Source organism: Vicugna pacos, chromosome 12 (assembly GCF_048564905.1).
Source record: "Vicugna pacos chromosome 12, VicPac4, whole genome shotgun sequence".
Taxonomy (NCBI): Eukaryota; Metazoa; Chordata; class Mammalia; order Artiodactyla; family Camelidae; genus Vicugna; species Vicugna pacos.
This window is the reverse complement of record NC_132998.1, coordinates 35,040,667-35,068,523: the sequence shown is the minus strand read 5'-3', so window position 1 is coordinate 35,068,523 and position 27,857 is coordinate 35,040,667. Positions and strand designations below refer to the sequence as shown.

At 36.4% G+C, this 27,857-nt stretch overlaps 1 protein-coding gene across 4 annotated transcripts; it reads right to left on the bottom strand.

Annotated features, from left to right (window-relative positions):
* Positions 1-368: 368 nt before the first annotated feature.
* USP44 (ubiquitin specific peptidase 44) lies at positions 369-27,430 on the bottom strand. Of its 4 annotated transcripts, none has more exons than XM_072973202.1 (6): positions 27,202-27,430; positions 11,800-13,291; positions 9,377-9,572; positions 6,690-6,798; positions 3,063-3,268; positions 369-2,219 (listed from the first exon to the last, which is right to left on the bottom strand). In XM_072973202.1, exons 2-6 carry the CDS (start codon positions 13,219-13,221, stop codon positions 2,020-2,022), a joined length of 2,133 nt encoding a protein of 710 aa, XP_072829303.1. In that variant the 5' UTR covers positions 13,222-13,291; positions 27,202-27,430; the 3' UTR covers positions 369-2,019. The 4 variants fall into 4 exon arrangements, with proteins under 4 accessions (XP_072829303.1, XP_072829304.1, XP_031539110.2 ...); XM_072973203.1 differs by lacking the exon at positions 27,202-27,430 and adding an exon at positions 24,087-24,142; XM_031683250.2 differs by lacking the exon at positions 27,202-27,430 and adding an exon at positions 23,826-24,118.
* Positions 27,431-27,857: the final 427 nt, after the last annotated feature.

Genomic DNA, 27,857 nt, shown 5'->3' with positions numbered 1-27,857 from the left:
GAAATCTATGTTTCTGTCCATTGGCTAGGTTTTAGTTTTTTTAGTTTTATTTCAATAGACTTTACTTTTTTAGATCAGTTTCAGATTTTTAGCAAAACTGAGCATAAAGCAGAGTTTCACATACCCCTCCTTGTGCAACACACAGCTTTCCCTGTAGGTTTTAGTTTTAAGAGATTAAAAAGTAAAGTAAAAAATCACTATTTCTTTCTCATATATATTTATATTGTAATAAGTACTGAAACAAGCAACTATACCATTATGAACATAGCTTCCAGTGTTTTTAAACCATCCCACTAAATTAGGTACTAAAAGTTGTAGACGCTAAATATAAAGTAATCCTTGAAATTAAAAAAGGCTAGACTCAGGTATCTTGACCACATAAATCTTTAATGAGGTATAATTATGTTAACAGTTGAGGTAACAACTTGCATAGGTATTTAATAAATGGATGATTTTAAACTTAGCTGTTTAATACTTCAGCTGTACTTTTGGCATGAATGATTTGTCTGTTCAGTGATAAATTCTCATTTGTGCTTCATCATCAGCTCTCCCAGATGACTTGTTCTCTAAAATTTAAGGAAAATTTCCTAACAGAGTTCCTTTTCAAGCTTATACTTAAGAAGTGATCACTAGCGGAGGACAGCGTTCTACAGGATGTTTCTTTCATGAAGATTTCAACCTGCAAGCAAACCCCCTTGAGAAAAAAGATGTGATCTAGTGGTTACCACTGAGCTAAGATCTTTCATCTATAGAGGTTAGTGGATTCTCCTCTTCCTGAATAAAGTTAGCAGCAGTAGGACTTTAAAGAGATCTAATAAGATTAGTGGGGAAGAGCAAGGAGTATTTCAAACTATTTTTAACAAAATTCAAGTTTAATTTTTAATTTTAAAAAGTCAGGGCCCACTGTTTGAATGTCTGAGAGGCTCTTAGTATTCAAATAATCCTAGAACAGTTAAGTAATCCAGGCTTTAGTTACTTAGAAAAATGAGATGCTGAACATTTTGCCCAGTTGCCAATTTTGAACAATTACCTTCTCTGTCCTATGCATTTTTTTTCTCTTTTAGACTTATTTTTATCCTTTTAAACTACAAATCTCAAGGTATGGTACAAAGCTTTAGGAGATCTAATATTAAATACATAAAATGAACTCATATCCAAGTTGAACTGTATTTGTATTACATCATAATATACTGTTTGCTAAACTCAAATTTTTATATGACTGCTTTATTAGAATCTGGACAAACCTGTTTGCTGCCAGACAAATCACAAGTCTCAGCCATCATTGCTTTCATGTCCACAGTACTGAAGTTTAAATTTAAACATGGCTGTTTATAAAGCTGTCATTTTCATTGTATACAGTTTGACTATGCCAAATAAAGAACAATTACTAAAACTTAATACATTTTTGAAAAAAGGAAGTTCCATTAACCAAAGTAATGTCTGTATTAAGACACACAAACCCTCAGGAATATTAATGTCACTGGTGAGCATTTAGGTGATACCTTGATATTTTACTTTGTAGTAGTTTAACTCCCTTCAAGGGGCAAAGGTGACTTCATATAAATCTCCCGAAAGAAACATTTTTATTTTTTTGGTAAGACTATTGGTGAAGAAAGTCTAATTTCATATCTAATAAGAATTTGTACAGAAAATAGCTACCAAAAAAAGAAATGTATAAAATAATGCCACCTGAACTTCTTCAGTAGAAGATTGCACAACTTCATGATCTGAGCCAATTAAGACATTAAAATATAAGAGGTAACACCAGTTTGAGGTAAACACTAGAAGTTTAAAATTGCCACACAAGTGGAAAAACTTTACCTGCTGTCACTGATATACATATACTTACGCTAACACTGTCTCTATAAAAGATTTGTTGTAGTTAGATACAAAATGTGTAAACATGTGTTCACTGATTAATAAGTAAAAAATAAAAACAATGAAGCTCAAAATTGTTAAGTCAGCCCCTTTAAAAAGTATATATACAAATCACAAAAAGAAAGCCCCACTGTCTTTGGATCAGCTAAGGATTTCATTAGAAGAGGTATCAGCTTCTTCATTGGGATGTTGACTACCAGACAGGAGTTCTGAAGTCAAGAGTTTAGAATGTCCATTCTCAGTAACTCGCTGGGTATAAAACAAGATATAAGCTTGGGCCTTGCATACTTCATCCATAGTGCACATGCTTAGCTTGGAATCATTGCAGTGTACCCAGAACCCTAGAGTAAAGCACAGAAATAGACCTTAATGTTTACAAAAAAACTTAAGAAATTTCCAGTGTAAATTAAAACATGGATTTAAAGACATTAGTTTCAGTGAGAGCTAAGCTTTTATTTTGAAGGGGGAGTAACTGTCTAGCCAATTTACTTCTTTTAATGTAAAATGTAGCTTGGACAGTATGTTACTCTGGAATTATCTACCTTTATCCTAGAAGTAATTCGAAGTTATAGAATCTGATAAATTCACTTGACACTATCTTTAATTCCTGGTAAAATCTTACCAATTAATGCTTTTGCTGCTAAATCATTCTATAATGTGAATAGTGTACAACAAACTCATAGTAGTTTAGTGTTATATTAATTGCCTTCATGGGTTATTTGGACTTTTTGTCCATCTCTCTTTTGTTCTAGGGTCCATGAGGCAGTAAGTGGAAATGTTCTATTTAAAAACTTGAACTCAAAGTTTGTTCCAAATATCTGTGATCCCCCAATTCATTGATGCTCTGTTCTTTAACAAAATTAACTGAATTAAACCAGTAAACAGAGGACCTATTCTTGGAAATGTGCCTTTGGCATTTTCTTTTAATTAATGAGACCATCCTTATTGTCCTATCCTTACAACCCTTAAAAATCAAAACTACTACAATCCTGCAGAAAACATAATATCTCATTTTCTGCACAAAACTCCTAGTTTTTAACGAATACTACTGCAGAAGCATTCTTCTAGAAAGAAAACAGGAGGTCAGGTGGCTTTGCTTAAGATGATTTAGTGGCCAATTTATAAACTAAATTGTGAACTCTGGCTTTCAAGTGTAACCCAAGGTAAAATACTTTCATCTATACCTCCTTCAGAATTATAACAGTAGGCAGTGTAGTGCCCTGCGCCAAATCCTTTCCCATGGTGCATTACTACAGCAGATAAGTCATAGATAAAACATTCTGGTCTGAGGGATTTCAGGTACTCCCTGCAGCAATAGGGCTCCATGTTTAAGATCTCTTCAAACCCAACGTGAACACCAATCTTCTCTCGATTATTACGTCCTGACCACCTACGAACAAACCACAGTAAAATTATCAACAAAAATCCAGGGGAGATAACCATATACTACGTCCAAACAGTCATAATAATAGAAGGCCTCAGATTGCATAGAATATAATCATACGTATATATATAATAAATAATGTAAATAGAAAATCCTTTCAATGCTGGAGTTGGCTATAAATAGAGAAATTTAGGTTTATTTACCAACAGGTACAGTCAGATTTTAAAATAAATATTTGGCTTCTGTAGTTAGATGATAATACAGGGGGGGAAATTAACTTTCAGAAAAATATGGCCCTATGGCATATTCCCCCTTCAAACAGATAAATTCAAGGCACCAAAGGGATTTTTAATTCTTTACTGTCTTGTCAATACCTTGAGGAGATTATCCCAGAAGCTAAAATTTATTCTTGGAAGACATAGCCTGGACTTTCTTGGCCAGATGTGGAGAAAAAGCAGTACAAAGCAAGGCACCTCTAATTCCTCAGAACATTTCAGAGTTCTTCATACTAAAAATAAAAACTGACCCTTCCCTGTGTGTAAGTCAGCATAACACCCATTAGTGACAGACCTCAAATAATGCTCCTGTACTGTCCGTTTCTCAATCTGTTGGTCATGCTTCCCAGTACTGGATCCAAGCATGGCAAGCAATAGTTTTATCATACACATAGTAGGAGTTGGTGCTATAGAGCAAAAATAATGTAATATATGGTAGTTCTTTCAAGAGATTATAGTCCAATTTGGGGTGGTGTAGTGCAGAGACAAAAGATAGACACATGAAAATATGGTAGTGTTTAAGTATTAAAACATGAGATTAAAAGACAATAGCAGGTAGAGAAGGGAGAAAAGCATGCAGACAGTTTTTAGAAGGAAAAAATGTGAAACTGCTTGTTAGCACAATATAAAATGGTATCGAACTAAAGATAAGACTTGCAAACTATGTTATCTGCTTGATTGGAAGTCATATCCCAGTCTTTCCCTATTAAATGTATAAAAAAAAATCCTGCATCCTGTGTACCTTTATCTTAGTAAAGATGGAAGACCAAGGATGTAAAATAATGGGACTTGCTTGATACAAGTTTCACCATTCTCACTTTATCTCCCTTTTATTGTACCATAAAATTTAAATCTTAAATTACTTAACTATGCTAAATAAATACTTGTAAGTTATCTAATTAGAAAATATTCCTGTTGATTAACTGGACACCCATTTTTTTCTGCTGACAGAAATACAGTAAAATGATAAAGAACAAGATAACACTATATCCAAAATTCATAATGGTTTACTTCTGAGGAGAGGGGGAAGGAGTAAGACTGGGAGGCATACATGGGAAGCTTCTTAAGGTATTAGAAATGTTCCCTTTTTCTTATGCTGCTTCAAAGCTCCTGTGTGTCCCTCCCCCATCACACTCTCCCTTTTATCTTTTATATACCCTATATATTTTATGGATTGACAAATGCAACAGTACTTTTTGAAGACATGAAGAGAAAGGAGAAAGATAAATATGATAAAGGCAGCATAAACATGGTCTCTGAATCAGAAATACGGCATGAAGCACCAAAAATGTTTTGGACAGAAGGGAAGCCAAGTAAATTTAAATTAGAGCTTCAAATAGCAGATTAAAGCAGCAATTATGAATAGATTTTTCAGTAGTTTATAGTAAATTAAATACCAATTTAAGTAATAAAAATTTAAGTCCTTTCTATGATAACTTTATGGAATCTTATATATATTCTCACCTTTCCATGTTCCCTGCCCCTGAACAATATTAGCCTCCTAACTTCCTGTTTTCATTCCACTCGAAAAATCAAAACACCATGGCAGGTGTCACCTGATTTTTCACTAAACCTTTTGTTATATGCCCTTCCCTGTTCCTTCGTTTATGTAGCTCTCTTAGGCTAAAGTGCTCCTCCTGTATACACCTCATTCAGTCACTTAAATAATATTTTGGGGCATCAACTATGTATAGAGCTCGTCCTGGGCTTTGGAATGTAGGAGTGAAAAAGACAAGATCCCTGTCTTTCCTGAGCTTTTGTTTCACTGGCAGGGGCAGAGAAATAAACAAACTACTTATTGCAGATAGTGGTTTTTGCCATGAAGCAAAAACAGGGTAGGTAATGTGACACTGAGAGTTGAGTGGTGCTATTTTTAAATAGGATGGTCAGGTAAGTCCCCTCTCAAGAGGTGACCTGAATTATATAAAATCCCCTATGCTATTAGAGAGGCTTTCAGAATGTTTAGACATCAGCTAACTCCCTCTGCCAAGGCTCTGATAAATCAATTTGTATAGTTTGTGATACTTAGTATTTCTTTTTTTTTAAATTTTTATTTATTATTGTATTATTTTATTTTGGCAAGGAGGGGAGATAACTAGGTTTATTTGCTTTCTAACGGAGGTACTGGGGATTGAACCCAAGACTTCATGCATGCTAAGCATGCGCTCTACCACTTGAGCCATACCCCCACCCCCCCGATACTTAGTATTTCTACTTCACCATTATTTCTGTGCATGCCTGACTGTAGTCTTCTTGAGAAAAGGATCCTACTTTATATTCCACAAAGAATATGGAACATCTTGCATTAAAAAGCACTCACATGAAAAAAAAACCCCACCAAATTTGCTGACTGTGTAACAGCTTAAATAACTAACTTTAGTTATTTCCATTAACAGTGATTATCTCTGGGAAGTGGGACTGGAAAGAGGTGCTTTTTGGGGGCTTTTACTTTACCATCTGTAATATTTGAATTTTTTTTTAAAACATGTATTCTTTTAGTTAAAAAAAAAAAGGGAAAGAAACCAGAAACACCTCCTGTGTATAAGAAACATGGTCTCAGTAGTTTCCAAATCATAGCATATAAAGTAACTTCTCATTCCTTAAAAGAGCAAATTCTTGGGTTAACATGGTTATTACAAAGTATGAAACCATATGCTTTTGATTAACCAATAGATTTGCCAACTAATTTACCTAAATATATCTCTGGAAACTATTTTGTTTTTGTTTTTTAACTGCTTTGATCGAACTGCTGTACCATTGTTCAAACATTTTCCAAGGATGAAGCAATTAGGCCAAATACTCTAAAGATTTAAATTAAAAAATTTTATACCTAAAACATGCTGAATATTGAATATTATTCACAGAAACTTACAAGAATAGTATTACCTAGTAGACCAAAATACGAGGAGTCTGCTGATCAGCAATGCATTCTACAAGGGAAGCTAATCAGAAAGTTACTGAACATGGTGTCTACTGATCAAGGCTAGAGACAATGACAGAATTTTTCCTTAAAAAAAAAAAAGTAGACAAATCATCTACTAGCCAAGTATTAAAATTTAATTCATCACGTGTGTTAAGTTCTGAAGTATAAGCACAAGGAATGTCAAGTTAGAAGTGCATAGTGGTAGGCAGTTGTTTATACTACTACTAACCTGAATCGTTTGAGATGTAGTCTGAGAACCTGAGGTAGGTGGCAAATCATAAGCTGTTTTTGGGCTTCTGTGAGCACAACTGCTTTTGAGGAAAACCTTCTACGCTTTGCTGTGGTATCAAAGACAGAATGAGAATCAAATTTAAGGAAAAGCTCAGTAAACTCTTAAAAGTAATTCAGACATGTATTATAAATTAAACATCTACTGTGTTACAAGCATTGTACTGTGCTAGAGACAAAGATGGCCTTGCCCTCAAGACACTTCTAATCATATAAACACACAGCACAGGTGACCCTTGAACACAGGTTTAAACTACATGGGTCCACTTACATGTGGGTTTTTTTCAATAAATACACAGTTGGCCTTCCACAGGCTTTGCCTGCACAGATTCAACCAATTGCAGATCCAAATTTATCTGCGATTGGCTGAATCCACAGATGTGAAACCTACAGGTATGGAGGGCCTACTAGGGGATTGAGCATCAGCAGATTTTGGTATAAGCAAGGGTCCTGGAACCAATCCCTCCAGTATACTGTACATGATTTAATATAATCCTGCAAATATAGCACTATAACATTCTGTTGCCTTAATATTTTAAAATGGATTTGGCTATGCCAACTAACAGGAAAAGTTACACTCTCCCTAAACATACTTTAATATGCTGTTATTTTTAAAAGTTTCATGGTCAGTTCATTTATTGAGGCTAATCAGGATCCCAGGGGCATGAGTCCTTACTGTGCAGAACACCACTCCACGTTTTCTGGGGATCCACCCCAGGACTGGCTACCACCTGAAAAAACAAGCCTTTACTAGCTCTGCATCTGAGGCCTCCCTCAGTGTCTTGCCAGATCTTAAACAAATGGAACTTAAGATTCTTTTTGTTTACCCTCTACTCCTTTAGAGGTCCACCTTTGGACCTTGTCTTGCATCTTCTGGCTGAGCAGTTGGCTACCAAAGTTTGCTTTTGATGTCCAGGAGCTGTCCTTCAACTTGTACATCCACTGCGACTCCAGACATAGCAGCAGCTGCTTCTCATGTAGGAAGGATAATCACCACGAGGCTGTCCTCTAACCCATTTCCACTGGCCACCAGAATCCTTTCCTCCAGGTCTGTGCCCCTGAAATCTACACATCCAGCTGCTGCTGAACATTTGGGACCTACCTTTGGATAGTCTCCCAGAATATATGGTCCAAGTGAAGCTAGACAAAGGTTGTCAACTCCTTGGACTATAATTTTGAACTTTTTTTTTTTTGGCGTCTTAGACTTTTTATTTTATTGTTTTTTGGGGGAGAGGAGGGAGGCAATGAGGTTTACTTATTTATTTTTAATGGAGGTACTGGGGATTGAACTCAGGACTTCATGTATGCTAAACAGGCACTCTACCACAGCTCCCCTCTACCATACCCTCTCCACCAGACTTTATTTTAAACAAAGGACTCTTAAAGATAGATGCAAGTCAGAGCCAACTGACCCAAACTGCACCCTGGCCCAAAGAGTACTTGGTGTTCACAAACGATCCTCAATGGTAAATGCCAAACATTTATCTTTATGTATTAAATTAAAGCAGCTCTTTTATGCCTTTACTTGGTGGACCCAGGAGATACATCCAAACGTGTTCTAAAACCATATTCTGCATTTGTTCATAGTATCTTTCTATTCCCAGATTTGGTGATGGAAACATTTCAGACCAGTCACATTTATGTCCATGAAATAAAAAACTTCACCATACAAATTTAATAAAGGTTTATTTTTTTCTACCTTATAAATCTTAGGCTCTTTATAACAGTTCACATTAGATAGCACTCAGAAAACAATGTTAGTATAAGTTGTTCTAGAATGATGAATTGATGTACCTCTAGAATCATTTTTTTCAGACATGGAAATTAAGGAGAATACCTACAAACATATAGTATAAACACTAAAATGCCATGTACACATTGACAGAGATAAAGAAGTCAGATAAAGACACAGCAGATCTGATGTGGTTTTATACGCCATTTCCCTGTAACTGAAATGGCCATTTTATCCCCTGGTGTCGGGTTCCTGTGCTCACCTCTATTAGAAAGCTTATTATAGCAGATCTTAATTGTCTGTTTCCTCCATTAGGTATATGTGAGCATCTTGAAAGTGTCTTACTTCTGCCCACAGCAACTAGAACAATGACTAATATAGAAGAAATAATCAGTAGATGGTTTTTGAATAAATCTTTGTTTTTATGAAGCCAATATCCATAGCAGCAGCCCAGCTATATATATATTATTTCCTATTATACAGGTATGTATATACATATATACATGTATTATCCATAAATCAATGTTTTGGTATGTAGCAAAAAGACTCAAAGCAAAATTTCGTTTGGTACTAAATACCATGGTTTTCTTTTACTATTCCCCTTTGCTATTTTATCCTGCCCTCATGTATTAAATTTAAACTTCTTACTTTATGAATCCTTTCTCTCCACAAGTGACTATAGGATCAGAATTTGTTTAATGTCATCATAAGGCAAAACAACCATGTAGTTCACAATTGCCAATAAAAAGTAGAAATATCTAGCCAAGTTTCTTTTGATAAACTAACAAAGTTTATTTCTCTAACTGCTACTTAAGGAATTTCTTCCAGCTTCCTCTCTTTTGTGTTTCTCTTTGCTAATCTTAGAAAAGCAAAGAGAATATACAGTCTCTACTTACAATTACACTGGTCACATATGTAGATTCTTCCTTCTAAAGCTTCGGTTTCTGTGAATTTGGCCAACATTTCAGTAACCAGACATGGCTGGGAAGCAGTATCTTTTCCACTGCATTGGTATCTTTCTGGAAATTCCAGTGACAAGTCCCAGAAAGGTTCTATGGTATTTGATTTGTTGTCACATGCAAGACATGTAACCTGCAAATAAAAATATTAGTTTCTTAGATTATAGTCCTCTGTCAAAATATTTACCCCTTTCTAGAAGTCATTGCCAGTAAATAAGCTTTTCTTCTGGAAATGCATCATCAGAATTCTGGACGATCTGCTTTATATTATTTTCAAGGAATTAAAAAAATTATTATAATTTTTCCTTCCATAAGCTCGTTACACATTGATGGGCTTTAACTACTTGACATTTGAAAAGCTCCAAGGGCATTAGTCAAGCCTGAATTTTGTAAAAAAAAAAAAAAAACCCAAACTGGATTCATTTAATTAGATATACATTATATGTGTATATATGTGTATACACATATATGATATATGTGATATATTTATGTGCATTTAATTTAATGTGTTTAGATTATCAGACTTAAGTTTCTTTGCCCTTTTTCCTTCCTCATCTTTCAGATTTCCTCTCCCCTAATCCTTAAAACCTCTTAACCATGACACAAATAAAGTATTATTAGTATTTTTATATAGATATTAAAATACAGTATCTTTTTATATACAGTATATTAGTATATACAGATTTTGAAGCCCTACCAACTGAAAATGTAAAAAGACAGTACATATAACATAAATAACATATAACAAAAATGCTCCCACTTAAAGCAAACATCACTACATTAATACCCTTATCAAAATTCAGGAACCACAAAGAATATGGGGCATTTCTAATAACTTATATAGGAAATATAGTAACTAGAAAGGGAAACAATAATACCTTCAGTGAAGCATTTGGCAGGATTTAATGCCAACAAACACTGCTCATACTTGAAGACAAACTCTACAGATCAAATAATCTACACATGATATGAAATATTACTAAACTTTCATATAAACTATATTCCTGGAACTGACAACAAAATAAAACTATCTTCTCTGATACAGGTTTTAGATTTAAGAAACTGACAGAAAGAAAAGGGGAATATCCCTGGTGTTTTGTTTGGGGACTCAGTAGGCCATGGTTTGACCTTTTGAGAACAGTTCCTTGAATTAGGGAAAAAAAAAAAGCCATTTCAGCAAACCAATCTCTGAATCTTCTGAGATGACCAGTTTCCTCAGAGTTTATTACACATTTGAAGAGAAGAGAGCAAAAAGCTTGCCTAATAATTTTTATTAATTTCAAAATTCATCCATAAAGGAAAAAAAAAGCACTTAGCCACTCTCACACTATTCAGAATACAAAATAGTAATGTTCTGGAAAGAATTTTGTAACTAAGTATCAAAAGTCCAACCCTTTGACAAAGTAATTCTACTTCTAGGACTCCATCTTAAGGAAATCATTAGGAAAAATATATTAATTGTGACATTATAATAATGTAAAAATAATAGGGGAATGGTTAAATAAATTATGGTATATACATATGATGGAGATTGAAATGTTGTGAAAAGAATGATCAAATATTTTAATGACTATGAATAATCTCTACATTATTAAATGAAAAAAATGAAAAAAGCAGCTAAATTAAACATGATCACACAGTTAGGAGAAAAATATGTATAAATATTTAGAAGAGGAAAAAAAACTAGGTGAAAATATACCAAAATATTACTAGTCTAATGTGTGGGTTGTGTGGAGTTACGGGATTAAGACATGATTTTTCTTTTCTTCTGCATCGATTTACTATATCATATAGGTTTTCCATGAATATATGTTACTTTTATTTATAAACATGTATTTTAAACTTTTGCATAAAAACTCAGAAATGACAAAGATGGTAGAAAATAAAACTGCATTCAACACAAGCACAACTCTTATTTGCTAACTGACACAGTGTAGAACTATATATTTCTGAAATAGTAAGTGAAATAAACTTCATAGATATTCCCTAAGAAACACATTTGAAATATTTAAACTAAATTCCAGAAAAATATGCTACAAAAACAAAAGGTACTATTACTACCATGAAAGTTGAACTCAGGAACAGAGGCAAGTGGACAGGAGGAAGTATAGCCCAATTATCTCAGTTAAAAAAAATTTTTTTAAAGCTCTATGCTCGGAAAATAGAGCGCCCGTGTCTAATAACAGTCCACCACCAAGTCCACTCATTCTAGAGATTCATTCATTTTGTGATTTTCACGAGGAAAACTTTACAGCTCTAATTAAAGGGAAACCACTCAGGATCATTCTAGATGAAATCACATTTTTAGGCTTCACTTTATGAATTTGCCAAGATGAAAATAAGGTTTAAAAACTCCATACCTGACTAAGAAGCTGTCCATGAAAAATATTATTCACAACGTTCAGAACCTGTTTGATAAGTTTCCTTTGAGAAGTGGGGATAAGAGCCAGTAACCTGGTACCAGTTGTCTCTAGTTCATGTTGTATTTTATCCAGAAGTTCACAAAGAAATTCCTGAGCATCTTGTTGGGCATAACCACGAAAAGCAGGAATTAGTCTCCATACTGAATGTAGCATCGCAAATGGTGAGACCAAGGCCCACTTTCCAGACCACATGACTTGAAACAAAGTATGCAGTTCATGACAAAGAGAAATGTATTGTGAACTTGGCTCCCTAGGCTGAATAAGTTCCATCTTCCTACTCTTTGATGCCCCACCACTTAGTCCTGATGATAAACTTGGATGTCTGGAGCTAACAGAGCCTGTTTCTTTTTCTTGGTATTCATTCATTTGATATACTGTATCTGTGACCGGAGGATGCTTGTAAGATGATCTTGTTTTATCACTAGCTGTCACAGCCAGCCATCGGTTCAGATCAAGTTTTAAAAAACACTGTCGAAAAATAAGTAAATGACTCAATACCTGAAGAACAGAATTCATATAGCAAGTATTTCCCAAATTTCTCAATCCTGTTACACCAGGAGTTACTATTGGCCTTCTTTTAACAGAGGAATCACTGGCTTTTTTTAATCTTACATCTTCTGAGGTAGATACTGTATCTTTTGCTGGTGATTCTGAGGTTTGTAATGGTATGTGAACAGGAACTATTTCTATTGTGGTGGACTGAGCTAGACCCTGCAAACGTAAACTCTTTCTCGGAGGCATACTTTCCAATTCTGCTTTAACTTGTTGCTCTAATTCTTGCCGTCTTTTCTTCACTTCTCTTTTTGCTATTTTTTGCTGAAACTGTTCTTCATGCCTTTTTCTTCCAATGGGTGACTGTTCAAACCAAATTCGAAAGATTTTACCCATTAGTATCCTTCTCCTGTGCCAAAGAGCAGTATACATTTGATCTTCATTTTGAAGCAGAGATTGGGCACCATCATGTAAGAAATAAGAATCATCACTTGTACCCATAGACTGTAAAATCCTTCCACTATGAGTGGTGCAGTGATAATTTTGACTTTTGATTGCACTTAATGTACTTCGTAGTAATTTCAGGTCTCCAGTTGCATTATCATTAAGAACATAATCATCACAAAGATAACAAAAAACATACATCTCATTCACCTCCAACGCAACAGGATGACTGCTTTCTTGAAAGTGCCTGAGTGCATGTTCTTCAATATATCTTCCACAGGCAACATGGGAACAGCTAAGGCAAGCCCAAATTGATTCACTTGTATTACAGTCCACACAATGCCATTTCTGAGGGTTGAGGATGGAATGGTCTTGAGCAAGCCTCAACTGCCCAATGTGTTTGCATTTATCCATTGTTAGCATTTATTTAGTCTAGCTGAGAAACACATAATCCAAACAAGTCTCTGTTCACAGCACTTGAAGCATCTGAAAACTGAGCAGAACAATGTCAATTTTTAATAAAAGAAAAACAAGAAGCCATATTTTTCTTTTAAGGTATTTTTTCAGGAATAATTTTATAAATTTTTCCCTCTGCTCCCAATATCTGGGCTGCCTGTCATAATACATAGGAAGCTCTCACTTTCCATTTACTGTTGACTTCACTAATCTCTCATCCACCTTCCTCTGAAAGAACACGCACTTTACTTTTTCTGATGGTTCCGTTTAAAAATTTTGTTTTTAGTTTTATGCCACCATCTGGTGAAGAATGGGTACTGACCACTTTTTATATTCCTTTTACCCAACAGTCTGAGGGCAGTTTAGAAAACTATATTCCTTTTCTTAAAAATTGGGACTGGCAAGACCCAAATATATCTCATTAATGTCTACATTCTGAGAGCCTTATGTGGAGTTACTAAAGCATAACTGTAGTTAACAGCATGGGTTGTGAAGTAGAAAACTTAGGTTTGAATGCTACCTCTCCACATACTGTTGTATGTCTGATTTGAGCAAATATTTTAACTTCTCTAAACTTCCTTTGTAAAACAGTGAAAATCATACCACCTTCACTGAACTGCTGAAGAACTGAGGTAACAAAATATTTATCTGGTATATAGTAAACACTCAGTAAACAGTATTTATCTAACACATAGCTATAGTGAACAAATCAATACTACATTCTATTTAAATAAATAATATTAAATATTCTAATTAATTACCACTTGAAATTTGGCTTTCCATTAGTAAATCAATAATGATCTTTAATAATGGCTCTGTAGCATACTCTGATTTGATTGACAATTTGCCTTAAGGAGAGAGACAGAAGGAGATAATGCTTTTGTGTTTGAATAGACTCTTGGGAATGTGCAAAGATGTATAAGCAAATAAAGAGAAAAGAGGAAAAATATAAAGTAGGTGGTGGCAATATAATGAACTTTTACCTTCTGGCACGCTTAAGCATTATCTGAAATTGGAAGATTATTCTAAAAAACAAACCCGCACACCAAAAAAAAAAAAAAAGCCAATATAATAAAAACAAATGTGATTTTTCACCCAGAAACTTGTTCCTTTATCAGTTAAAGGAACACATCTGGTACATGTTCCTAAAATCAGTCAACTGAAATCTAGTCAAAAAGTAGGGAATCACAAAATATTTTTTTCATTGACTTAACATAAATTGAATACAAACTGTAGGTGGCAGGTGGGGAATCTAATTACAGAACACTCAGAACATTGTTGTAGCATGATCAAAGCTTTACATTTTTTAGGACAGCAACACAGTATGAATTTCAGTGGTACTTGCAGGTGCCACCTCTAGGGCCCTAAGAAACCTGCAAAGGGCAAGTTGGTTTTAGGTTCCTTCTCACCTCTTTTTTGGTAAAAATCCACTAGAAATCAGTGACATCTCCTTACCTCGCCAATTTCTTAAATTTTAGTACAAGGTATGCTGAATATAGACACCAGTCCCAGCTCTCACATCCACATCTGTACAGATTTCATTTCTTTTCCCTCAAAATTTCCTGAAGTTCAAAATCCCGTCAAATACAGTATTTTATAAGAACTAACTTTCAACAATAGCTAATGGCAAAAGTTAGGTATCATTGATTAATATGCTCCATTATCCTAAATCCTCCCAGGTACTGAGGTTAATAATCTTGCAGGCAGTCATCTTGGACCCCTCTCCTTTTTTCTCCCTGCACCAATGGTTGGCTCTACCTGCAAAATATATTTTGAATTTGACTACTTATCTCTACTGCTACCACCCTGAACCAAGCCACAATCAATTCTTACCTGGATTACTGCAATTAGGCTCCTAAATGGTCCCCCAGCTTGGATCCTTGCTGCCACCAAAAGTTTACTCTCCATGCAGCAGCAGCACACTCTGCTTTTAGACCTAGACAATGAGGGTCCAGACCTGACAATTTAGGGGCCCCTGCTTGGCCCTATCTCATTATATGGAGTCAGCAGAGTCAAGGGATGTGACCACCTGGAACCAGCAAACATCCCCAACTCCCCTTTTAAAACCATTCACTGGTACCTGGAACCTAAAGAATTCCCTGCCCCAATCATCCCCAAAGTCTGCTTCCAGGATCTATGGACAATAAAAAGCCACTGAAGAATTCTATAAAGGAGAATGACACAATCAGTTATGTAGGTTACAGAGGGATCTGCATGGTAGATCTAGAGGAGGGATGAGTGATTAAATGAGACTCTACTGCTCCATATATTATAAGGTAATTAAGCTGTAGCAGTGCTGAAGCAAAGATGGGAGCAGAGGTAGATTAGTGCTGACCAAACATTGGATGAAAGAACAGATTCAATACAGAGATTAAGAATCTAGGGCTCTCTTCTATCTACTTTTATTTAAGAAGGATCATATAAAGAACACAGATAATTTAGTTAAACCTTTGTTTCTGGCAAGTCATAGACAATAATTATCAGTTCAACTTCTGGTAGAGATGAAGTGGGAAATGCTATTTACATGTAAGGAAAATTATTGCACTCTAAAATATTAAAGAAGTGGTATGAGTTGACACCTTGCAGAACATTCAGAAAATAATGCCCCAAAGGAAAAAAAACCTAGAAAGAATACACACACACACACACACACACATATGTATATTCATTCATTCATTTTCAAGTTATCACTGGGTAGCAGGGACTGCAAATTATTTTATTAATCCATATTTTAAAATTTCCAAAAATAATGAATGTGTTACTTACATAAGTTTTAAGTAGGAAAGAAAATACTATGTATTTGATACATTATACAGTAGTCTCTTTACTTCCTCCTCCTCTATATCCGTAAATGCATTCCCTTAGTTATAAGGAGTTTGCCTATTTCATTACAGTTGTTTCTAAAAAAGTCTATTTAGATGATGGCAAGGTCCCTGACTTTCAACAGGAAGTGCCCTGTAATCTTAACACCATGATTCCATTTGATGCAAAATTGTGAAGTGTGAAATGTTGATCAGATGCCAACTCTCTGAGAGGCAATAAAGCAGGGAAGAGGTATCACAGCAAAACAGAGAGCCTTCTGGGATCCAAATGCCTGGGTCTAACACTCAGCTATATTTACTATGTGACTGAGATAATTATGTCCCACATACCTCAGTTTATCTGTAAAATAACAGCAGTAACAACATCAGTAGGGTTGATGAGGGAATTAGGGAAATTTATTTTTGTAAAGCATTTACAATTCCTGTTTCTTAATAGTACAGCCCTTAGTACATGTTAGCTGCCAATAATAACAACAATATTACTACTACTTACTACTGCTCCTCCTCTTAAAAATACTAGTTTTCCTCTAGTTTTTATTACTTTTAGCTAGGGGTTCTTCTCAGCCAGATGTGTACTAAGATGAACTTAGATGCTAACTGATAATTAAGATGTTAGCAGAGGACTAAGGTCTGACCTCTCCCAGGGGTATTTGCATTTTAAAAGGGGATCTTTCAGATAAAATCGTCTTAAAAATCCAAAGAAGTGAAACCACAATGGTGGAATGACAGATCATGAGATAAATATTTTAGAGTAGGGGACCCACTTACCCAGTGTATTTATGAAAGAAAGCAGTAGGGGGTGGATGACCAAGGAAAGGGCAGGGAAAAAAGCAGGAGTTAGAGAGAGCCAGGCTGCTGCCACCAGAGATCTCCAGTTTGCTCCACTGCCTGAAGCCACAGCTCAGAGACAGTTACTAGGGTATTCCCAAAGGGGCCTCACCACACAAAGATCTAAAAGCTTGGAGGGAAGAAAGGGGGATGGGAGTATTTTCCTGACACTTCCTATTTTCCTCTACTGGGTTCAGAGCACTTCTTTTCATTTGCTAATCCACTACTGAGAAGCTAAGTATTAACTCTGGCTTCAGCAGTAGGGTAAGTGATTTTTGGCAGTATATTCATTTTATAGGGAGTTAACAAAACATTTTTGCATCTTCCATGTAGATTCTGATAAAATATTACCTGTACCTATATATAAAAGCAACATATAAATAGTCAAGATGTTTTGAATGAAATCTATATATAAAGATTAAAATGATCTGTATTCATTTTAAAAAGTTTCACACTTGAAATTCCAACTAACAGCTATGAAATTACTTTTTTAAAACCAAGTATGCTTTATTTATTTTAAAGATAGATGGATTTATAAATATTATGAAAGCTTCTTTTCACTGCTTAAAGACAATAAAAATTTTAATTTGTTCAAAGAAAACCATTCAAGCTATTCAAACTTTTAATGCCATATAACTGAGCAAACATTTTCATTTTTAAAATTCCCTTCAGCAAATCTCTAAAGTTTAAAAAAAATTGTATTTGAATTACTGAAAGCTAATTATTTCACACAGATTGTATCATTAAAGCAATTATAAAATAGAAAGCTAAAATGACTAGAAGAGAAATAAAACATAAGATCTTATTAGATGTGGTATTTTTAGTCCAAGGTTTATGTCACACACAAACATCAAGTAAGATTATAAGTAAATATTTAACTTGTTACAGTTCAACAGCATAAAACTGCTTACACCTTCTGAAGTATAGTGAGGACTTTCTGAAATTAATTTTCATTTACTCAAATTATAGCCCTTTATAACATACAACCAGGCTTTAAGTATATAGCAATACCTCTCTGATCTATTTTAACAGCTCTTCAGACTTCTTGTAATGAACTCAACCTACTAGCAGAGATTCACTGATCAGATCTAGATAGCTGTCTACAAAGACTATCTTTTGGTCTCAGCCTTTTTGAACCAGTCTCAGGCACACTAAAAACTCAGCTTACATATAAGTTTTGCCTTCAGAGAACTAGCTTTTCCAATATTCTCTTATTAAAGATACTGTATTATCATTCAAGTACCCAGGCTAGAAATCTTAAGTTGTTTTTTTCTTTTTTTGACATCTCCCTCCCAATTTTTCCATGCCAACATTCAATTTGTCACATATATAGGGTTATCATTCCACAAGTCTTTTTCCTTCCCATTTCCAAACTAGTATTCTCCTTATATTGTTTTGGGGTTTTTCTGGTTGGGGGGGCGGTAGTTAGGGTTATTTATTTACTTATCTTTTAATGAAGGTACTGGGGATTGAACCCAGGACCTCCTGCATGCACTCTGCCACTGAGCTATATACCCTCCCCCCAACAAATCATTCTTGAAGCACAGCAGTAGACTCCAAACTGGTCTCCCATCATCCAGACTCTCGCTCTCCTTCACAGTACTATCCTGCCAAATTAATCTTCAAGTTTGCTTTGAGCTTTTAACTCAAAATCCTCTGTTCCTCATAGTCAAATAAAGCAGTGGATTTCTAACTTTGACTAAGACTCAGAAACTTTACATTGGGTTCCAGTAAATGTATGTATGTATGTAACACATGTACCTGGAACAACAGCTTCACAAAGAATCCTTATAAAAATAATGTGTTCTGATATTTCCTATTCTACTTCATTTTTTTTAAAAAATGGTGGTCATAACTCACTAAATGGCAATTTTTCAAATGCAACAATAAAACATATTATAATTTGTGACTCTTGCTTTCAAAATTCTCCAGATTCCAACCTATCTTTGACTTATTACTCCTTTGCCATGTGTACTCCAGACAAAAAGAATCCACTCCAGCTAATTTTCTGAACTCATCTTCATCATTCCCTCACCTCCATCTTTTAAACATTTATCCATCCTTCAAGGCCCAACTCCCAAAGTATTTTTAGTTTAAGAAAATGTTCTTCTCTAACTTCCTAAAAGGCTTGGGTTATGCCAAATGTAAATCTTTGTGTTTATTTGTATACACATCCTTACTCTGCCACTCTTATCTGCTGGGTAGGTTCCCTATGGTAAAGGAAGGACTCTTGCATCTTTTTATCTTCTTAATATAAAAAAAGTAAGGATTTTATGACGATCCTATAGGTTTAATAGCCAGATTGTTTCAGGCTAACAAATTCTTGGCACAATCAATCAAGTCTTACTTCAGTTTTCTTTATGACATTTACATCAGTGGTTAAAAATATAAAGTCCTTGATCACTAGTAACCAAAACTGCCTTCTCCTCTTAATCATGTGCCCATCTTTGCCCAGCTAAGGCAGTTTCCTGCTATTTTGTGATACTGTAATTACCCTACCTTCCCTATCCTTAACCAAAAGCCTACCATCTGTCTTATTCCATACTACATGCTTTCAGATACCCAAAACAGATCTGATACAAAAGCAAACTGAAACATCCTTGCCCAGCCATAATTATTTTAAATTTTGATATGACAAGTAGTGACCCTTTAAATAAATATTTGTGCTCCAAATATAAGTATTACTAACAGCTACAAGAATCACTGAAAAATTAGAAGAGTAGCTAATTTTTTACTTCGAAAATTAATATTCCACTGTAAATTTTAGTTATCTTTAACAAGGTCTTTTTTAGCTGACCACTCTCTTTCCACTTCAGTTTCTTTAGAAGACACTTAGAAAGCATGGAGAGGTACAATATACTTATAAGCTTTGAAAGTTCCTACAAGAGGTTAGATGCCAAAGATTAGTTATATGAAAGTAATCTAGATTTTCTAATCAGTGCAATTAGTAGCACAATTTTCAGATTTTTCACTTTAAAAATGTTTTTATGAAAGTCAGGAAGTTACCATGAAAAGTAACACACATACAAACAGCCAAACTAAATTACTATTTTAAAAAGTGACACAGAGTGTGGGAAATGGTTAATATACATTTCTAGAAAGAATATTTTAAAATGTGAATAACCACTACAATAACAACATCGTGTTCTATTAAGAAAATCCCCTTTCATAGCTCAAACTTAGTCAAATAATCATATAACATTTACATTTTATATAATTTCCAGTGTCTTACGGCACAGTTTTGCAACTATTAAATAATTTGTCTAAAAGTCTTGAAAGACCACAAGATAAATCTAAACTCCTTAACATGGCATATAAGAGCTTTGAAATTGTGAACAATATGTACTTTTCTACTCTCATCTGTGATGAGTCTTTTCCCACACATCTTTTGTTACAATGTTTTTATATACAAATGACTACATTGTGAATAAGTTCAATTTGTTAAGCTTTTCATAACTGGGATATAAACTTTTGCTTCATAGGAAATGGGTGTGCACATTTTATATAAATACTTATATACATTCTACTCATATTGAAGGAAAAAACCATACATACCACTGGACATAAAGTAGAATAAAATTTAAATACAACTGTCACATTAAGCATCTTTATCTCATTAAAGAAAATTCTCCCGAGACTTCCCAAAGGGCTGGATATTAAAGAGTAGGCATTTGCTGAATCTTTAATATTTTTAACAAAGGTTATCTTTATAATAAAACTTATTTTTCTTTTAACAGTACCAAATAACCTAAACAGATCCTCTAAAAGCTATTAAAAGTAGGAAGATTTGTTATTTTCTGTAATAAAAGATAGGAGGAAATGGCAATTTCAATAGGAAGTAGGCCTTAGGAATTACTAACCACCACAATCTTTGCAAGCATTTGGATAAGAATGAAAATAACTTTAGTTGCGTAATTAGGGCAAACTCTACCCACTCCTTAAAAGCGGTTTTCAATTTTCCATTTATTTCATAGAACCACCACAGTACCCTGTCCTCTTAAGAGATGTTTGTAAAATGCCAAGGGTCAAGCATGTGCCTGGTACATAGAAAGGGGTTCAATATTTTTGAATGAACAAATTATTGAACGAATAAACACAATGGGCTCTCAGACTCTCCCTGCTCCCTCTTAGGTATGCTATTATGCCTATTATGTGCTTTGGCACCTCTCCTTGTCAATCATGATGTGGTTCTTTTCCTTTATCCTTAGAAAGGCTCTGGTTATTCTTTCTTCCTCTAGAGATCTAGAATCTATAATTACCCTGATTTCGCTTGAAACTCCTCATTAAACGATAAAGGATACTCTTTTTCCCTGGGCCTTCAAGTCTCCAGCATGCCTCTCCTGAAGCACAGACACTGAATCTAGTTGATGATGTCCTAACAAAAACCTCCTGAAAAGCAAGTTCTGCTGCCAGCTTATTTGATTTCCTCACCCATCACAACTTACAATTTCATTCATAGGCAGTTTTGTTCCAAAATATTTACCATTACACCAATCTACTACAGCTAACTTCATAATAATGGGGGAAACATTCACAAAAATATTGAGCATTCCACTATGGGTCTAGTAAATTGAGGTCAAATACCCTGTGTAAAATGCCTAGACTATCATTCTAATACATCTATGACTTGGCCTAATGAGTACATTCTTGGACTATAAATAAATTAGCTTTGTTTCTATTGCATGTAAAACTTCATTAAAAATGAATTCTTTATAATAAAGTTTTTATGATGTCTCAAAGTCCTGTGAAAAACCAGTTGTACTCTTATAATAATCTTTGCCAGAAAGCCAGTCTTTATAGAATCCTTCTATATTTTACTTGCCTGTCACCTATTTGGGTTGGGTTTAATGCCAAAACTTGTCCCCATTATTGAATCCAGAAAATGAATGAGCATACATTTCCTATCTTGATTAGACTCCTAAACCTGTACTCCAGCCTGTCTCTAACCTCCCTCAACCAGACAACTCCATTAGAATCTGGCAATGTGACTAACATTCTGACTAACATTGCAGGAAGGAGAAAAACTTCAAAACACATTTTTTTCTGCTACTAAGAAGCCAATATGTTGTCTTTCTCCATACTTCTCTACCATTCAAAACACAATTTAACAAACATTTACAGGAGTTTTTTCCTCTATGTTAAGTAGTAAGTCAGGTGCTAAGGATACAAATAAAATACAGTCTGCCCTCAAACCAAAAGACAGAACATCCTCTTATGTACCACCAATGCTATAATACGCAGTAAGATTCAAGCGTGTAGAGGAAAAACATGGTAGAGAGTATATACGGTACCTTATTCCTTTCTTTTTGTAGTGAAAAAAATAAATGTGAGAAAAAAGGGAGGGGGTAAAGACAGTTGAGTATAATTAATATACTTCAAACATTTAACCCAAATCTTCCATTTTAAATATTCAAAAGAAGTATACCATTTTATATTATATTAAATGCAGATTCACCGGTCAGTTAAGTTTTTTAAGCTGAAAAAAATCTGGGACAATTAATATTTTAGAAGACAGATAAGACTGCTGTACAATCAAAAGAGCCAGGACATTTCAACTTTCTACAATGTATACCTTGAACTATTTGTTCATTATCAGAATGTCTCTAAATTTCAATATAGCCAACAATGACAAATACTGGATTGAAAAATCTGCTATCCATTGCAAAATTAATGGCTAGTACACAAAAAGCTAGAGAAACTGCAGTGTTGGGGAGAGGCTAAATGAACCAAAATGTTTTAATTCTCTTTCAAAAGGCCTGAGATGATAAATTAAGGATAAAAAGATAAGGGTTCCAATATATACAAAATTTTCATTTCTTTCAAGACAACTGAATACTGAATCTCACTGTAATTATGAAATATTCTATAAACATGTGCTTAACTAATGTTTGGCATTCCGAATTTGATCACAGTGAACAGCCAATTCTTTTTCCTTGTTTACACCAAATGCTGGTTTTAAAGACAACTCAAAACTGAATTCCAGGCCCAAAGTTACCACCTTCCTACTTTAACCCCACAAGCATCTACTTAACAGATAATAAGGAATTCAAGTGCAGGGACTGAAAGTCTTATTTCCATGCTAATTTCACAACCCCATTACCTGCAAAATATGACAATTAAGGCTTAAAAATGGGGAGTGGGGGTGGGGGCTTGAGGATAAAGCAGCTCTCAAGATTTGCTAAGCTGCTTTTTTTACTTCCAAAATTAAAACTGCAAGAAATTATCCAGTTACCAGTAGAATTGACAACGGCTCAAACTTGAAGTTGAAACAATTACCAAGTTTCACTTTCTTTTTTATTGCCGGTGGGGATGTGAGGAGGGCCAGTTTTACTATCTCTTAACCTTGAGCAGTCATTTTTTTCTCCCTATGCTGACACGCTTCTTACGCCCCACAAATAAGTTTAGCCTATTAGCATTCCTTCTCCGAAGGCCAGCAGGAATGTTTTAGGAAGCTGGTATTCAAAAACCCCAAGTGTCTCTAAGTGGCAGCAGGTGCAGGCAGTGCTGGGACCCGATCGATGAAGGGAAGGCAAGACATTCCTTCTAAACGGAGAACTAGAACCGCCCTTCCTAAGCATCCCAGGGGCGCTTTCAGCATCACTTGGCCGCAGTCAGAGCTGGGGTAGGATGCGGTTTTACAACAGTGCCAACCGCAGAGCGCCCTAGCCCGCACCAGATACGCGATCAGATTCGCAATTACATCTCCACGCTCCGGAACGCGGGTTAGGGCACTACACCCCTCTGCATCCCCTCAAATTCCTCAATTTCGCCCCTTCTCCTCCCAACTCCTTCCCCACCAGCCCATCACTGGGCGACTACGTGGTGCCCCTGGCCACAGGGGACGCAGCTCCTCGCAGCATCTCCAGGCACTCAAGAGGTGGCCCGCCCCCAGGACGCCGGCCAGTGCATCGCTCGACCCACCGTGACTTTCCAGAGGCGCTAATTCTAAATTCGCCGGACCCGCCGCCGCTGCCACCTCCTCCTCCACGCGCCCGTCAGCTCGCTCCCCTTAGTCCGTCCGCAGACCCCTCTTCTTCCCTCAGGACCCCACTGCGCCCTGCGCGGCGGGAAAACCCCGCCAGGTGCCTCCCGGCCCCGGGGGCTCCCGTCGGACCTCCGCTCCCACAGGGAGCCTCGCTCCGTCAACCGCCACAGCCGCGCGCACCCCTCACACACACTCACCAGCCCAAGCCAGAGCGGCCATCTTAGCGCTCGTCTCCGGAGCCCCCACAGCCCCCCTCACCCCAGTCCCCCGGTTCGGCGGCAGCGGCGGCGGCCCGGTGGGGCCGCTACGTCAGCAGTGACGCCGCGGCAGACCCCGCCCCCCGCCTTCGGGGTGCCGGGAGGGGGCGGGACCGCTCTGCACGGCGACTGCAGACTTGTGGTGACGAGCCTGAGGGGGAAACCGGCGCCCGGGCTCCGACTCAGCGTTCGCGCGTGGAGTCTCCTAGCGCGGCTGGTGCCTCTGCGTGGGCAGTAGAAGCTCCTACTCAGGTGGCCTTCACACCTGTCGTAGCCGTCTGGCCCTGGGAAGGGGGCTTCAGTGTTTCCTCCGAGTTTATGAGGCGCAAATTATTCCCGGGGCGTCCTTACTCCGTTATTGAATTTCTGCCACTCACTCAGCGTCAAATTGGTTGACAGAAGCGCCCGCCAATCTCGTTTTCTTCAAAATCTGCCCAATTGACTGACGTAGAAATTTTTCAAGATAACGTTTCCTTCCTGAGGAGGCACCCGGTTGTGAGCTCCAGTGGCGGTGACTGCTTTGAATTTGGCTTCTTCGGACGGCAGCCGGGTGAATAAGTTTCCACAATGGGAAAGTCCCTGAGAAATAAGATTTAAGGAACAGGAAAAGGCACCTCTGTCCACAATTACCTTACCTGAAATTGCCAATTTAAGGTAATGAAGTAGATTCCGAAAAGAAACGAAAGGAAGAGACAGAGGGAGAAAAATCTGGAAAAGAGGGAAGTTAAGCCTACAGGTACGGGAAGATTGACTCATTAAAATTTATTGAACTTTTACTTTGTTTTCAGCTCTGAGCCAGTTCTACTCCGCTGCCCCGTGGGGTATATTGAAAAGAAATAGCCACTATCTCCTAAGGGGGGCTTGAAGACCCAGGGAGACAAACATGCAATGTTAACGTGTCAATGGAGCACAATATCTTGATAAAATTGTTCACATTTTTAATCAACAGTACCACTTGGGGAAGTATCTTTCAGTGACACGACCTGAAAACAAAAATGAGCGCACAAAGGTATTCATAGCATATTATCCAAACAACAAAAATTTGAAGGGAAAAAAATTTCTAACCAAAGGGAAATGGCTAATTAACGTTTGGCATATTGGCCTTGGGAATTCTTATACAGATAACAATAGTCTTATCAATTAGTACTTGAAAAAAAAACCAAACATGTACATGAAGGTTCAACTGCTTAAAATGTAATTATGTACATAAAGGTTAAAGATAAGGAATGAATTTGTATAGTTTAATATGCCTTTCATTCTTTTTTTCTATGTACTTAAGTGCATAATAATTCTTTCCAGTTCAATTCTGTCCTGTGCATTCCTCCTACTCAAGACACAGACTGCTGCCTGGTAATCTTCCCTAACACCTTAATTTCTAAGATGCACTGAATTTACTACATGAGAGCATCTCTTAAGAGAAAATATTTCTTCCAATTAAGTATATCTGGCATACGGTATAGATTTTCCTGTGGTTCCTAGAAAGCAAAATATAACAAAGGTCAAAATCCTTGCTCATATTTTAATACCATAAAACCCTTCGGGAAGGTCCTTTGGCAAACGCTATCAAGAGTGCCACCTCTGATCTAGTAACTCTACTTTTGGAAATACAAGTTTTTACCTGAGACTCGGGCAACTTAGAAGGCTGTTCATCTCAGTGTTATTTAGAATAGTGAAAATCAGAAACACACTAACCGTTCAGCACTATTGGAATGGTTAGATACATCTGGTATATTCACAGGACAGAATAGTCAGCAAAAAAAATCTTATTTTCAAAATGTAAGAAATGAAGGAATAAAGGTCAAGCCAACTGTGCCTGCCATTCTGATTCCTCTGAGAGTTTCCTTCCTCTTAAATTATCTCATGGTACTACATGACCCCTTCTCCCTCTGCACCAGTTTGTTGGACTGGGATGAGCACCAGACCCAAGGGCAATAGATCCATAGGAAGTTTGTTAAAGCTCTGTCCAAACACTGTGCCAGGATAGAGAGGGGTTGAGGTGGATTGAATAATGGTTTCAAGGCACACTGAGTAGTTAAGCAGACAGCAAGAGCCACAAGGGAGGAGCAGCCATGAATTATGAGAGGATATGGGGAGTAGCAGCTGAGTTTAAGAGTTCTTAAGATTCTAAGTAGAACTGCTTGGATTCCAGGAGCCTCTAAAATAACTGTATAAAAGTAAAAACTAAAAGCAGGATGCAAAGATGTATGTATTGTATTTTTAAATATGTGTAAATTATTCACATTAAACATTTGAAAGGAATAGATCAACATTTTAATGATGGTGAGGTTACAAGTGATTTTTATTTTTCTAAAATTTCTACAATGATTATAAGTTAAAAAAAAACTTAATGAATTAAATCCAGTGAAGACAATCAATAGTCAAAAATTCTAATCAGTATATAAGTTGCATGTGGTCAAAGTGACTAGCAGACAGATTTCAGAGAAAGAAGATCATAAATGGCTTTAAAGAAAAGGTGGCAGGTACTCTGGGTCTTTTAAGGACTAAAATGATCTGAATAAATGAGGAGGTGAAATAGGAAGAAGACAAAGCAAAGGCAAGCTGAGTAAGGCATAGGTGGAGGGTACTGAAAAGGGCATCCTCAATAAATTGTTTTGGATCTAGAGATGTAAGCTAGTAAGAGGTACTGAGTAGAAAGGGGGAGCTGGAGATAAATTATCTGGAGATTATTGTTAATTGGGTTAATAATTAAATGGTAGTATTGGAATAGTTTGTAGCATAACCTTTTCTTTATTGTTACTACCTTTTCTTTATTGTTATTACTGTTTATTCAACTTTGAAAAGTTCCTCAGCTAGCATTTTATTCCAGGTCTAAACAACCTAGGCCAAAATTATAGCATGTCTAGCTTGTTTCCTGAGCTTCAGGACCTCTCTATTACAATCTCATTTCTACTGAGCTGTCAAAAAATCCTTCTTCTCATGTAATTTCCCTCTTTGTTTTTTGCCCACCACATCATATCAAAGCTTTTTATGTAACAACAACAACAAAAAGTCTCCGTCCCTTCCCACCTTCCTCAGCTGACTTCCCCAGACTTACCTATTGCATCCTCAAAATCAGTCCTTCCCCTAAGTGGTGTTTTGACTGCTGGGAAGTCAGTCTCCTTACGTTTTCCCGCACTTCAGGCACTTCCCACCTTTAAATCAGGATGGATGTTTATCTCCTAAGTAGAAGGCCCTCCAAGGTTCACTACAGCAAATCATTTCAGTCAGTCTCTTTAAGAACTGGCCTTAACTTTCACCTCCTGGAAACTGCTTTCCTAGTAACAACTGGGCTTCCAGACCCCCATCCCCCACCTCCACTAGTATATTATGCAGTCACAGCTTTTGTTCTGAGTTCCGAGCATGGTTCTCTCTCTTTGCATTGTAACCTCTTTAGGGGCAAGGATTTGTATACCTCTCTGAGTACAGTCCCGGCCAAAAATACTCGTAACAAGTTTAATGAATTAACAAAATTAGAAGTTCCCTAGCATAATATGGGATTGTGGAAACGATGTGTAGGGGTTTCTCTTGTTTCCGCAGTCCCCATATAGGGAGAAATGGCAGTTTGCCCTTTTCCCAAGGTAAGCAGACAGTTTTCTAAACAAGATTAAAATTAAACGACCCTAGTACTCAATTCTTAGGTCATATACAACTTCTTCTGAAGTGGCAACAGCACAAACTGGTTTTGTTTCTATACCCTGAGAAGAGAGTGTA